Here is a 14661-nt window from a genome sequence, read left to right as displayed (position 1 = left end):
GGAGCTAATAAACCGCAAATCCAAGGCATTTTTAACTGGAAACAACACCACAGTTCGAGCGAAAGAAAGCAGAGCTACAGGCAACTGAAGGCCGAGGCCCAACAAAAAACCGCGAGACCTAAAGAACAGATGGTGGGTGAAAAAAGCGAAGGAGATCCAGCAACTAGCTGACAATAACGATGTACGTGGATTTTTTAGCGCAGTCAACACCATCTGCGGCCTAAGCACTCGGTGTCCTATTCCACAGAGAGCCAAGAGTGGAGAGGTGCTCATCAAGGACAGAGAGGCAGTCAGTACCCGCTGGAAGGAACACTTCGAGGATCTCCTCAACCAAGACTCTGTCTTTGATGTGAGTGTCCTCGACTCCATCCCACAGCATGCTACCCGTCACCACTTTGGCACAATCCCAACCCGGCATGAGGTTGAAAAGACCATCCGACAACTGACAAACAAGAAGGCCTCAGGAGCAGATAGAATCCCCGCCGAAGTAATAAAGCATGCGGAGAAGTACTCTTGGCGCAAATCCACGACCTCGTCTCTCTTATCTCTCATCTGGAAGGAGGCGAGCATGCCAGGGGATCTCCCAGACACCGTAATCATGACCATCGTCAAGAAAAGTGACCAGTCCGACTGCGGTAATTACAGAGGTGTTTCGCTGCTTTGTGCCGCAAGGAAAATCATCTCAAGAATCCTCCTCAATCGTCTCTTCCCAGTGGCTGAAGAGCTCCTTCCAGAGTCGCAATGTGGAATCTGCCCACTAAGGGGCACAATGGACATGATCTTCACCGCGTGACAAATCCAAGAAAAATGTAGGGAGCAGCATCAACCTCTGTGCATAGCTTTCTTTGACCTCAAAAAGGCCTTTGACTCTGTCAATCACGAGGAATTCTCAAATTCGGCTGTCCTCAAAAATTTGGCACCATCCTCCACCTGCTTCACGATAACATGCAAGCCATGAATCTTACCAAGGGATCCACCACAGACCTAATACAAGTGAAGACTGGGGTCAAGCAAGGCTGTGTCATCGCACCAACGCTCTGCTCAATCTTCCTCGCTGCAATGCTTCATCTCACCTTTACCAAGCTCCTCGCTGGAGTGGAGTTAATCTACAGGACAAGTGGAAATTTCCGATGCCGCCAATCCAGATCCAAGGTTGTTCCAACCTCTCGTTAAATTACAATATGCAGATGGCACTTGCGTTTGTATGTACTTGGAGTCTGAACTCCAAACCATTGTTGACACCTTCACTGAAGGGTACAAGAGTCTGGGCCTTGCATTAGCAGTAAGAAAAAGATTCTCTACCAACCTGCCTCCGCCACACAGTAGTGCTCCTCTATTATCAAGATCCATGATGAGACCTTGGACAATGTGGACCGTTTCTCATACCTTGGGAGCCTACTATCGGCAAGGACAGCCATCGATTACTAAGTCCAACACTGTCTTCAGTGTTCCAGGGTGGCCTGAGGAAAAGAATGTTCGAAGACCAGAATCTCAAACCCGGCACCAAGCTCATGGTCTACAGAGAAGTAGTGATACCTGCCTTCCTATATGTTTCAGAGACATGAACTATGTACAGTAGGCACCTCAAGCACTGGAGAAGTACCACCAACCACCATCCTGCAAATTCATTGGCAGGACACGCGCACCAACGTCAGCATTGTCGCCAACACCCCCAGCATCGAGGCATTAACCACACTCGATCAGCTTCGATGGGTGGGTATGCCCGTACAAGACTCCCAAAACAAGCATTCTGCTCTGAACTACGCCATGTCAGGTGAGCCCCAGGAGGGCAGAGCAAATGCTTCAAGGTCATCCTCAAAGCCTCCTTGAAAAAATGTAACATCCCCGCCGACTCTTGGGAATTCCTGGGCCAAGACCGCTCAAAATGGAGGAGAAGCATCCGAGAAGGCGCCGAACACTTCGAGTCTCTTCGCTGGGAGCACACTGTACAAACAGCGGAATGAGCGTACGACAAATCAAGAAACCCATCCACACGTCCCTCCAGCCACCATCTGCCCCACCTGTGACAGAGAGACTGTAGATCCCGCATTGGTCTCATCAGTCACCTTCGAACTCATTTTCGTGTGGAAGCAAGTTATCCTAGACTCCAGGGGACGGCCTATGAAGTAGCAGAAGATGATTGGGTATGAATGGTTAGAAATCCAGCCCCAAATGAATATTCCTCAAAACTGCTGTCTGGGGGGAAAAAAGAGCATTTCAATGTGTCACAAAATCTATATCTGATCAGTGATGGAATATTGCAGCTCTATACATGCCCAACAAAAATCTTTTGACAGTCTTCAGAAAAAAATGTTTCTTCCTACACTTACGCAGTTCAAAGCCATACAGAGTGCAGGAGGCTGGTGTAACCTTCATCACAGAGTCCAAAACTGTACAGCATTGCGAGGGATGACATGAGGCCGGATGTGCTGCGGCTTTGGAAAATGTTCATGCAAAATGAGCACCGTCATTTCTGCCATCTGTGGAAATCTCTGACCGTCATCATCAAAGTACTGTCGCTTGTAATTTCAAATGCAGTTGACTTGCTGATCCAGAATGCTCGAGCATGAAAATAGCTTGCTTACCTGTTGATAGTGTCCACCGCAGTTTCTCCAAGCCTTTGCTTACAGTAACCATGAGTTTCAGATTCCTGAGACAATTGTCCTCATTAGAATTGCTTGTTCTGCCACCAGTTGATTTTTTTTTAGCACAAAACCTGTTGCATGAGTTTGGACAAAAAAAATTCTAGAGAGCATAAACCAACACTACTGTAGTTTTCATGTGATACTTCAAAGTTTCAGTAACAATTTTAAAATGTCATATAGGGCCCAAGTTTCGGGCCGTACCGAGAACGGCACAGCCCCGACCTGGACACCCGTTTTTCGCGCCACAAAGTGTGCCTAAAAAAAACTTACGTATTCTCCGGCTCCCTGCTGGTCCTCTGGAGCCGGGCGTGGCGCAGCACGTCCTGGGGGGAGCGGAGCTAGGTCCCTGCGCTGAAAACAGTGCCGGGACCTCTGCACATGCGCGCTACAGTGGGCGCGCATGTGCAGTAGCTCCAGGCGCCCAAAACTGTGTGGGCGGGGCCCGAATCACACAGCCCCGAGTCCTGGCCGAATGGCCTCACTGGGGCTGCGTGCATAAGGCTGCCTCCCACGCCCAGCTCCTGCTTCCTCCCGACACCGACCCGACTCCCGCCCATCCCTTCCCCTTCTCCGCCCCCCTTCTCCTCCTCCCCCTCCCCTTGCTGTCAGAAACACAGACACTGACAGACAGAGAGTGAGAGACACACACAGACAGACAGAGAGTGAGAGACACTGACAAACACACTGGGAGGGCATCCCAGCACACTGTTGGAGGGCTCCCGGTCCTGCAGTTGGTAAGTAGAAAATGTTTTATTTATTGATTTAAAAAAAAAATTCTTCCTTAATTTTTTTTTGATTTATTGATGTTTTTATCATTTATTATTGATGATGTCTCTTTATTTGTAAAACTGAAGTGTTTAATGTTTGTAAACTTCCCTTTAACCCCCTACGCCTGATTTGTAACCTACGCCTGATTTTCTAAAGTGTAGACACTTTTTTCGAGCGTACAAAAATCTTCACTTACTCCATTCTAAGTTAGTTTGGAGTAAGTTTTCACTGCCGAAACTTTGAAAACAGGCGTAAGTGGCCGGACACGTCCCCTTTTGAAAAAGAAATTCTGTTCCAAAGTGAAACTGTTCTAACTGACTAGAACTGGAGCAAACTAAATGCCGAGAATTTGAATTTCTGAGATACTCCGTTCTACACCAGTTGCTCCAAAAAATCAAGAGCAACTGAGGCCGAAACTTGGGCCCATAAAGACTAGGAATCTAATCATGAAAATAATTAAGTGTTTATAAGATGCAAGTTGGACTTTGTGTCATACTGTAGTAAGAAATAGTAACGGAGGTAAGCATGCGTACATTGGGCTGGTAAGAGGATTGGAAATTACTTCATGCAATGAACGGCATGAAAAGAACCCACACAAGCAGGTGCAAACAGTCAAAAATAATAGTCTAGAAATAGGAAGTAAAAGATCATGTTTTTTTTAAACTAGAAATATTTTTTGCTTCATTTGATAATTCAAAACATAGTGAAGGAGAGTTATCTGGTCACCACATTCTGGCACTGCAATTGAATACAAGCAGATTTCTTGTTAAAGTACAGACAGCAATCTAGTTCCTTCATTAAATTCACTTCAGTTGTAAATCGGTTCATAGACAAATGTTGCTCAATGGCTCACTAGCTTTCTGATTTTAAAGGTAAAATTACAAACTTTTAAGTTGGTATTGATATTTTGGAAATCACGGATATCCAAGTGTGTGTTATTTGGCAGAAACCCTCGACAGCAGCTATCTAATATACATCAAAGACTAATAGCTCTTCAATAGTGTACCTCCTGTAAATGAGTACTGTAATCATTAATTTGTATTTTAATGTTGGCATTCTGTTTGCGAAGGTGAAGCAGCTGAAGGCAGTCTGACACCTTGCAGAATTTGTGGAAGAACTTTTTTGTCAGCAACACGGGTAAGTGTATGGTATCAACTGAACACTCACCACCTTCCCTACCGCCTCCACAATTATGTTGGCCAGAGATGATCAAATTGTATTTTTTTTCAGGATTAAGAAACGGATGCTATCATTAGTAGTAGGAACATTCAAATCTTGAATGGACCAGAATCATGTGAAGCATAATTTTAAACCTATTTTGGGGAAAGTATTTCAAAGAGGTTGAATTTTTATATTTAAACAAGAAAAATCTAAATTGCTCGATTTACAAATACATTTTATGCAAACAAATGATCATTTATATAACTGCATTATTCTTCAGTATTGAACAGAATCTTTAAGTAATGCATGCCTTTAATCCCACAATATAAATTTTCAGTTTATCGGGGAATACATTAAAAGAAAACCTGCTGTAGCAGTTTGTAATATGCCCACATAAATTGCAATGATCTGCTTAAAACTCATATTTGACTAGCAGCAAGAGCTCTGGAGTTTTACAAACTAAGCTGGTCCTGGCTATGGGGAAGCTTGCAATATTGTGCTCAAATAATTTTGGAGGCAGTGCAGAATTAATCAGCAGATTTGTACTGCATGTGCCTCATTGAGCTAATTCAACCCACTGTCCATCTTGACTGTCATTTTTTTAAATATAGTATTAAACCCGTTTTTTAACCCGGTCAGTCTAGGCTCAGGATACAATGCTGAGGATGTCGGGAATAGCACATTTAGTGAGTTGGTCACACCGCAGGCAAAGATTACTCAGGCACATAAGGAATGGGTGACCATCAGGCAGAGCAGTGGAAGGAAGGTAGTACAGAGGGTCCCCTGCGGTCATCCCCCTCCAAAACAGATACAGCGTTTTGGGTACTGTTGGGGGAAGGCAGCAGCAGCCAAGTTCATGGCACCATGGGTGGCTCTGCTACACAGGCGGGCAGGAAGAAGAGTGGGAGAGCTATAGTGGTAGGGGATTCTATTGTAAGGGGAATAGATAGGGGTTTCTGCGCCCGCAATTGAGACAGGATGCTATGTTGCCTCCCTGGTGCAAGGGTCAAGGATGTCTCGGAGTGGTTGCAGGACATTTTTGAGGGGGAGAGCGAACAGCCAGTTGCTGTGGTGCATATAGGTACCAATGATGTAGGTAAAAAACGGGATGAGGTCCTACAAGCTGAATTTAGGGAGCTAGAAGGTAAATTAAAAAGCAGGACCTCAAAGTTAGTAATCTCCGGATTGCTACCAGTGCTAGTCAGAGTAGGAATTGCAGGATAGCTAAGATGAATACATGGCTTGAGGAGTGGTGCAGGAGGGAGGGATTCAAATTCTCTGGGTCATTGGAACCGGTTCTGGGGGAGGTGAGACCAGTACAAACCTGGCGGTCTGCACCTGGGCAGGACCGGAACCAATGTCCTAGGGGGAGTGTTTACTAGTGCTGTTGGGGAGGGGTTAGACTAATATGGCAGGGGGATGGGAACCTATGCAGGGAGACAGTGAGAAATAGAATGGGGGCAGAAGCAAATTAAAAAGCAGGACCTCAAAGTTAGTAATCTCCAGATTGCTACCAGTGCTAGTCAGAGTAGGAATTGCAGGATAGCTAAGATGAATACATGGCTTGAGGAGTGGTGCAGGAGGGAGGGATTCAAATTCCTGGGACATTGGAACCGGTTCTGGGGGAGGTGAGACCAGTACAAACCTGGCGGTCTGCACCTGGGCAGGACCGGAACCAATGTCCTAGGGGGAGTGTTTACTAGTGCTGTTGGGGAGGGGTTAGACTAATATGGCAGGGGGATGGGAACCTATGCAGGGAGACAGTGAGAAATAGAATGGGGGCAGAAGCAAAAGATAGAAAGAAGAAAAGTAAAAGTGGTGGGCAGAGAAACCCAAGGCAAAAATCAAAAAGGGCCACATTACAGCAAAAGTCTAAAGGGACAAAGTGTGTTAAAAAGACAAGCCTGAAGGCTTCGTCCCTCAATGCGAGGAGTATTCGTAATAAGGTGGACGAATTAACTGCGCAGGCAGCTATTAACGAATATTATATAATTGGCATCACTGAGACATGGCTCCAGAGTGACCAAGGCTGGGAACTCAACATCCAGGGCTATTTAACATTCAGAAAGGATAGACGGAAACAAAAAGGAGGTGGGGTAGTGTTGCTGGTTAGAGAAGAAATTAACGCAATAGTAAGGAAGGACATTAGCTTGGATGATGTGGAATCTGTATGGATAGAGCTGTGGAATACCAAAGGGCAGAAAACGCTAGTGGGAGTTGTGTACAGGTCACCAAACAGTAGTAGTGAGGTTGGGGACAGCATCAAACAAGAAACGTACAGCAGTTATCATGGGCAACTTTAATCTACATATAGATTGGGCTAAACAAACTGGTAGCAGTACGGTGGAGGAGGATTTCCTGGAGTGTATTAGGGATGGTTTTCTAGACCAATATGTCGAGGAACCAACTAGAAGGCTGGCCATCCTAGACTGGGTGATGTGTAACAAGAAAGGACTAATTAGCAATCTTGTTGTGCGTGGCCCCTTGGGGAAGAGTGACCATAATATGGTAGAATTCTTTATTAAGATACAGAGCGACATAGTTAATTCAGAGACTAGGGTCCTGAACTTAAGGAAAGAAAACTTCGATGGTATGAGACGTGACTTGGTTAGAATAGACTGGCGAATGATACTTAAAGGGATGATGGTGGATAGGCAATGGCAAACATTTAAAGGGCACATGGATGAACTTTAATTGTACATCTTTGTCTGGAGTAAAAATAAAACAGGGAATGTGGCTCAGCCGTGGCTAGCAAGAGAAATTAGGGATAGTGTTAAATCCAAGGAAGAGGCATATAAATTGGCCAAATAAAGCAGCAAACCTGAGGACTGGGAGAAATTTAGAATTCAGCAGAGGAGGACAAAGGGTTTAATTAGGAGGGGGAAAATAGAGTATGAGAGGAAGCTTGCTGGGAACATAAAAACTGACTGCAAAAGCTTTTATAGATATGGGAAGGCAAACGTAGGTCCTTTGCAGTCAGAATCAGGTGAATTTATACTGGGGAACAAAGAAATGGCAGACCAATTGAACAAATACTTTGGTTCTGTCTTCATGAAGGAAGACACAAATAACCTTCCGGAAATACTGGGGGACCAAAGGTCCAGCGAGAAGCAGGAACTGAAGGAAATCCTTATTAGTCAGGAAATTGTGTTAGGGAAATTGATGGATTTGAAGGCCGATAAATCTCCAGGGCCTGATAATCTGCATCCCAGAGCAAGTAAAGAAGTGGCCCTAGAAATAGTGAATGCATTGGTGATCATTTTCCAACATTGTACAGACTCTGGATCGGTTCCTATGGATTGGAGGGTGGCTAATGTAACACAACTTTATATGAAAAAGGAGGGAGAGAGAAAACGGGTAATTGTAGCGTGCCATCAGTAGTGGGGAAAATGTTGGAATCAATTATTAAAGATGAAATAGCAGTGCATTTGGAAAGCAGTGACAGGATCGGTCCAAGTCAGCATGGATTTATGAAGGGGAAATCATGCTTGACAAATCTTCTAGAATTTTTTGAGGACGTAACCAGTAGAGTGGACAAGGGAGAACGAGTGGATGCGGTGTATTTGGACTTTCAAAAGGCTTTTGACAAAGTCCCACACAACAGATTAGTGAGCAAAATTATAGCACATGGTATTGGGGGTAATGTATTGACGTGGATAGAGAACTGGTTGGCAGACAGGAAACAGAGAGTCGAGATAAACAGGTCCTTTTCAGAATGGCAGGCAGTGACTAGTGGGATGCCGCAGGGCTCCGTGCTGGGACCCCAGCTATTTACAATATACATCAATGATTTAGATGAAGGAATTGAGAGTAATATCTCCAAGTTTGCAGATGACACTAAGCTGAGTGGCGGTGTGAGCTATGAGAAGGATGCTGAGAGGCTGCAGGGTGACGTGGGCAAATGCATAGCAGATGCAATATAATGTGGATAAATGTGAGGTTATCCACTTTGGGAGCAAAAACACGAAGGCAGAATGTTATCTGAATGGTGGCAGATTAGGAAAAGGGGAGGTGCAGCGAGACCTGGGTGTCATGGTACATCAGTCATTGAAGGTTGGCATGCTGGTGCAGCAGGCGGTGAAGAAGGCAAATGGCATGTTGGCCTTCATAGCTAGGGGATTTGAGTATAGGAGCAGGGAGGTCTTGTTGCAGCTGTACAGGGCCTTGGTGAGGCCTCACCTGGAATATTGTGTTCAATTTTGGTCGTCTAATCTGAGGAAGGACGTTCTTGCTATTGAGGGAGTGCAACGAAGGTTCACCAGACTGATTCCCGGGATGGCAGGAGTGACGTATGAGGAGAGACTGGATCGACTGGGCCTGTATTCACTGGAATTTAGAAGAATGAGAGGGGATCTCATCGAAACATATAAAATTCTGGCGGGACTGGACAGGTTAGATGCAGGAAGAATGTTCCTGATGTTGGGGGAGTCCAGAACCAGGGGTCACAGTCTAAGGATAAGGGGTAAGCCATTTAGGACCCAGATGAGGAGAAACTTCTTCACTCAGAGTGCTGTTAACCTGTGGAATTCTCTTCCGCAGAAAGTTGTTGATGCCAGTTCGTTAGAGATATTCAAGTGGGAGTTGGATATGGCCCTTGCGGCTAAAGGGATCAAGGAGTATGGAGAGAAAGCAGGAAAGGGGTACTGAGGTGAATGATCAGCCATGATCTTGAAGGGCCGAATGGCTTACTCCACCTATTTTTCTATGTTTCTAAATTCACATCAACAATTTTTAAAGACCAAGCCTAGAATGAAATGTGGGAACAGTCTGGCATTACTTAGCTGTACAATATCGCTAGTAGAGTAAACAATGAGCCTGAATACAACATTGAGATAGTCTAGTTCTTTTTTTAAAATTGGACTTGCAAAAGATTTTAATCTCTAATATTAATGAAGTTTGTGGATGACTGCAGTTTTGCAGCCGTAGACTATTCAGAGGATTCTGATAGAACAGCATGCTGTTCTATCACCTCTGGCATCTGGGTTTGAATTCAGCCCAGGCTAATGGGATGAATTCTGCTGGCTGTCCTACATAAATGGGTTTGGGCAGACTCAATCCAACTCCAGTGGACATGGGCCCACATCATAAACTATTATTTATTTGGTTCAGTTTAGTACTGAATTGCCATTTTCATTGTGAAGACCTAGGGAGGCTGGTGAAGGAATGGAAAAGATTCACACTGGTGCAATAGCAGATACTTCTGAGGTTGGGGTTGAGGCATATTATTGGGAAAGAGTAGAATTTTTGTCCTATATATGTCTGCTTGATGCTCACTGGGTGATTAAAATAGGAATTTATTTCCATTATCAGCACTACCATCCTTCACCGTGAACACACACATTCACCAAAATAAGTCTCATCAATAGGTGATTTAAACAGTGTGGCCAATGAACTTAACAGGTGCCATATAGTGAACATTCAACATGAATTAGATTCAATATGGAGTTTGTTGAATGCATTCACATTATCCAGAAACTAAAATGAAAACAAATTGCTCACTATACTTAGCATGTCTGCCAAAATGTGAAAAGGAGTATATATTAACATTTGCATAGAAACATAGAAAATAGGAGCAGTAGTAGGCCATTCGGCCCTTCGAGTCTGCACCGCCATTCAATATGATCATGGCTGATCCTCTATCTCAACACCATATTCCTGCTTTTTCCTCATTCCCCTTGATGCCTTTTGTTTCTAGAAATCTTCTATCTCTCTCTTAAATATATTCAGTAACTTGGCCTCCACAGCCTTCTGTGGTAGAGAATTCCACAGGTTCACCACTCTCTGAAAAAATTTCTCCTCATCTCGGTCCTAAATTTCCTACCCCGTATCCTGAGACTTTGATCCCTTGCTCTAGACTTCCCAGCCAGGGGAAACATCCTCCCTTCTTCCAGTCTATCCAACCCTGTCAGAATTTTATACATTTCAATGAGATCCCCTCTCATTCTTCTAAACTCTAGTGAATACAGGCCTAGTCGACCCAATCTCCTTGTACGACAGTCCTGCCATCCTAGGAATCAGTCTGGTGAACCTTTGTTGCACTCCCTCTATGGCAAGTATATCCTTTCTTAGGTAAGGAAACCAAAACTGCACACAATACTCCAGGTGTGGTCTCACCAAAGCCCTGTATAACTGTAGTAAGACATCCTTGCTTCTGTACTCAAATCCTCTTGCAATGAAGGCCAACATGCCATTTGCCTTCCTAACTGCTTGCTGCTGCACCTGCATGTTTGCTTTCAATGACTGGTGTACAAGGATACCCAGGTCCCTCTGTACATTGACGCTTCCCAAGCCATCACCATTTAAATAATACTCTGTCCTTATGTTTTTCCTACCAAAGTGGATAACTTCACATTTATCCACGTTATACTGCATCTGCCATGTGTTTGCCCACTCACTCAACCTATGTAAATCGCCTTGCAGTGTCTTTGCATCCTCCTCACAACTCACAATCCCACCTAGTTTTGTCATCAGCAAACTTGGAAATATTACATTTGGTTCCCTCATCCAAATCATATATATTGTGAATAGCTGGGGCCCAAGCACTGATCCCTGTGGTATCCCACTAGTCACTGCCCGCCACCCCGAAAAAGACCCATTTATTCCTACTCTCTGTTTCTTGTCAGTTAACCAATTTTCAATCCATGCCAATACATTACCCCCAATCCTATGTGCTTTAATTTTGCACACTAACCTCTTATGTGGGACATCATCAATGGCCTTCTGAAAATCCAAATACATTACATCCACTGGTTCTCCCGTATCTATTTTATTGGTTACATCTTCAAAAAACTCCAGTAGGTTTGTCAAACATGATTTCCCTTTCATAAATCCATGTTCAATACAATGTAATTCTGTTAGTTCCTATTTTGTGTTTTTTTTTGTAGATAAACTACATTCTAACACAACTTTGAGGTTGTATTTTTGAAATTTTGTTTGCAGTTAAAGCATGAACCCATCTGCCAAAAAAATGCTAACAAGAAAAGGAAGACCTTTGACTCCAGTAGGCAGAGAGCTGAAGGAACTGATATTCCTGTTTTAAAACCTCTAAAGCCCAGGGTAGGTAAATAAAACTTCAGATATTTTTGATTGTTGTCCTTGCTTTCAAAATGATCATTGTATGTACAGTAAACTAGTCTGCTTGATCTGCTACTGCTTGTTTTACACCCCTGCTGAAGTTGAAAGTTCTATTTTGCCCAATATGTTAAGAACATAAGTACAGATGTGTGCCATCTATCAGGTTTCTTTTGTCTTGCTTCCCATAGCTAAGGTAAGCAATCTAGCTGAGAAAGCTGGAGGATGCGTTGCCTTTCTATGACGTGTAACCGCTGCTCATTACACTTTATTTTTCTTTCTTTTGGCATAGTAGTTGAAATTTGCTTTACTGTTGGGCTCTAATTTATAATCTTGCATTTAGTAATTCTGTCAGCAAGACTGAAAAACATGGTGTGCTCAGATGCAAAAGTCAAATAGTATGATAATTTAAATTAACAACTTGTATTTCTATAGCGGCTTTAAAGTAGTGAAACATACCAAGTTGCTTCACAGAAATAACATAAGTCAAAAATTTGACACCGAACCACATAAGGCTGGTCAACGAAGTAGGTTTTTAAAAAAACATCTTGAAGGAGGAAAGAGATGTATTGAGACGGAGAGGTTTAGGCAGGGTGTTCCAGAGCTTGGGGCCGAGTGAACAGAAGGCATGGCAACCAATGATTGAGTTATTATACAGGGATGCTCAAGAGGACAAAATTAGGAGGGGGGGGCGGGGGGGCAGAGATAGGGAGGAGTGAGGCCATGGAGAAATTTGAAAACAAGGAAGAGAGTTTTGATATCCGGGAGCCAATGTAGGCCAGTGAGCACGGGTGATGGGTGAACCTGACTTGGTGCGAGTTAGGACATGGGCAGCCGAGCTTTGAATGACCTCATGTTTATGTAGGGTAGAATGTGGGAGGCCAGCCAGGAGTGCGTTGGAATAGTCCAGTCTAGAGGTGAAGGCATGGATGAGGGTTTCAGCAGCGGATGAGCTGAGGCAAGGGTGGAGACGGGCGATGTTACGGACTAGTCGGCTCCAGACCTCATTACAGCCTTGGTCCAAACATGAACAAAAGAGCTGAATTCCAGAGAGGTGAGAGTGACTTCCCTTGACATCAAGGCAGCATTTGACGGAATATGGCATCAAGGAGCCCAAGTAAAATTGAAGTCAATGCAAATCAGGTAGAAAACTCTCCACTGGCTGGAGTCATACCAAGCACAAAAGAAGATGGTTGTGGTTGTTGGAGGTCAATCATCCTTGCCCCAGGAGTTCCTCAGGGCAGTGTCCTGGGTCCAACCATCTTCAGCTGCTGCTTCAATGACCTTCCCTCCATCATAAGGTCAGAAGTGGGGATGTTCGCTAATGATTGCAGTGTTCTGTTCCATTCGCAACTCCTCTGAAGATGTAGTCCATACCCACATGCTGCAAGACCTTGTCGATTATCAGGCTTGGGCTGATAAGTGGTAAGTAATGTTCACACTAGGCAATGACCATCTCCAACAAGTGACAGTCTAACTATCTCCCCACGATATTCAACAGCATTACCATTGCCGAATCCCCTACCAGAAACATCTTGGGGGGGGGGGGGGTCAACATTGACCAGAAACTTAATGGGACCAGCCACAAATATTTTGGCAACAAGAGTGGGTCTGAGGCTGGGTATTCTGCGGCGAGTGTCTCACCTCCTGACTCCCTAAAGCCTTTCCACAATCTACAAGGCACAAGGCCGGAGTGTGATGGAATACTCTCCTCTTGCCTGGATGAGTGCAGCTCCAACAACACTCAAGAAGCTCGACACCATCCAAGACAAAGCAGCCCGCTTGATTGCCACCCCATCCACCACCTTCAACAATCACTCCCACTACTGGCGCACCATGGCTGCAGTGTGTACCATCTACAAAATGCACTGAAGCAATTCGCCAAGGCTTTTTTGGCAGCAACTCCCAATCCTGCGACCTCTACCACCTAGAAGGACAAGGGCAGCAGGCGCATGGGAGCATCATCACCTGCAACGTCCCCTCCAAGTTACAACATCATCTGCACTTCAAAATATATCACTGTTCCTTCATCGTCGCTTGTTCAAAATTCTGGAAATCCCTCCCTAACAGCGCTATGGGAACACCTTCACCACAAGGACTGCCATGGTTCAAGGCGGTGGCTCACCACCACCTTCTCGAGGGCAATTAGGGATTGGCAATAAATGCTAGCCTTGCCAGCGATGCCCAGATCCCGGAACAAATTTTTTAAAAGGTGGAAATAGGCGGTCTAAGTTATGCTGTGGATATGTGATCGGAAGCTCATTTCGGGGTCAAATATGACACCAAGGTTGCGAACAGTGTGGTTCAGCCTCAGACAGATGTTCAGATGTTAGGGAGAAGGATGGAGCCAGTGGCTAGGGAACAGAGTTTGTGGCGGGGACCAAAAACAATGACTTCGGTCTTCCCAATATTTGATTGGAGAACATTTCTGCTCATCCAGAGCTGGATGTCGGACAAGCAGTTTAAGATCTGATTTAATGGATGAATTATGCACTACCACAAAATGGGGTAAATGCAGTTTTGTGCAACAACACAAGCCATGTCTTTGGTAAGTCTGCAAGTTGAGAATATTCCAATGTTGACTCTCGAGTATCAATGTTGTTTGCCTTTATTAATGCTATAGATAAATCACGAGAAGATGCCATTTAACCAATCAAGCCTATTACAAAATGTACAGTTTACTTCATCATTGACTGCCCCATTGTTTAATGACCGAGCATTTTTTTTTAGGCCTGTGATCTATCTCCCCTGTAATGTCGTGCTGTCTGCCTCAATTCACCTGTTTTCCTCTTCATAAGAACATATACAGGGCATTGGTGAGGCCACACCTGGAGTACTGTGTCTAATTCTGGTCTCCTTAGCTAAGGAAAGACATACTTTGCTTAGAGGGAGTGCAATGAAGATTCACTAAACTGGTTCCTGGGATGAGAGGATTGTCCTATGAGGAGAGATTGAGTAGACTAGGCCTATATTCCCTAGAGTTTAGAAGAATGAGAGGTGATCTAATTGAAACACA

General features: G+C 44.4%; 1 protein-coding gene across 2 annotated transcripts in view; it reads left to right on the top strand.

Annotated features, from left to right (window-relative positions):
• The window catches only part of zc2hc1a (zinc finger, C2HC-type containing 1A), a 95917-nt gene that overhangs the window by 8010 nt on the left and 73246 nt on the right, over positions 1-14661 (top strand). For both annotated transcript variants that reach the window (XM_070891059.1, XM_070891063.1), the window contains exons 2-3: positions 4483-4550; positions 11514-11630. In XM_070891059.1, the coding sequence (XP_070747160.1) occupies positions 4483-4550; positions 11514-11630 (185 nt within the window). The remainder of the gene's footprint in view (positions 1-4482; positions 4551-11513; positions 11631-14661) is intronic.

This window comes from Pristiophorus japonicus, chromosome 1, assembly GCF_044704955.1.
Source record: "Pristiophorus japonicus isolate sPriJap1 chromosome 1, sPriJap1.hap1, whole genome shotgun sequence".
In the NCBI taxonomy this organism is placed as follows: Eukaryota; Metazoa; Chordata; class Chondrichthyes; family Pristiophoridae; genus Pristiophorus; species Pristiophorus japonicus.
Note: the sequence above shows the minus strand (reverse complement) of the source record. Positions and strands in the feature narration are given on the sequence as shown.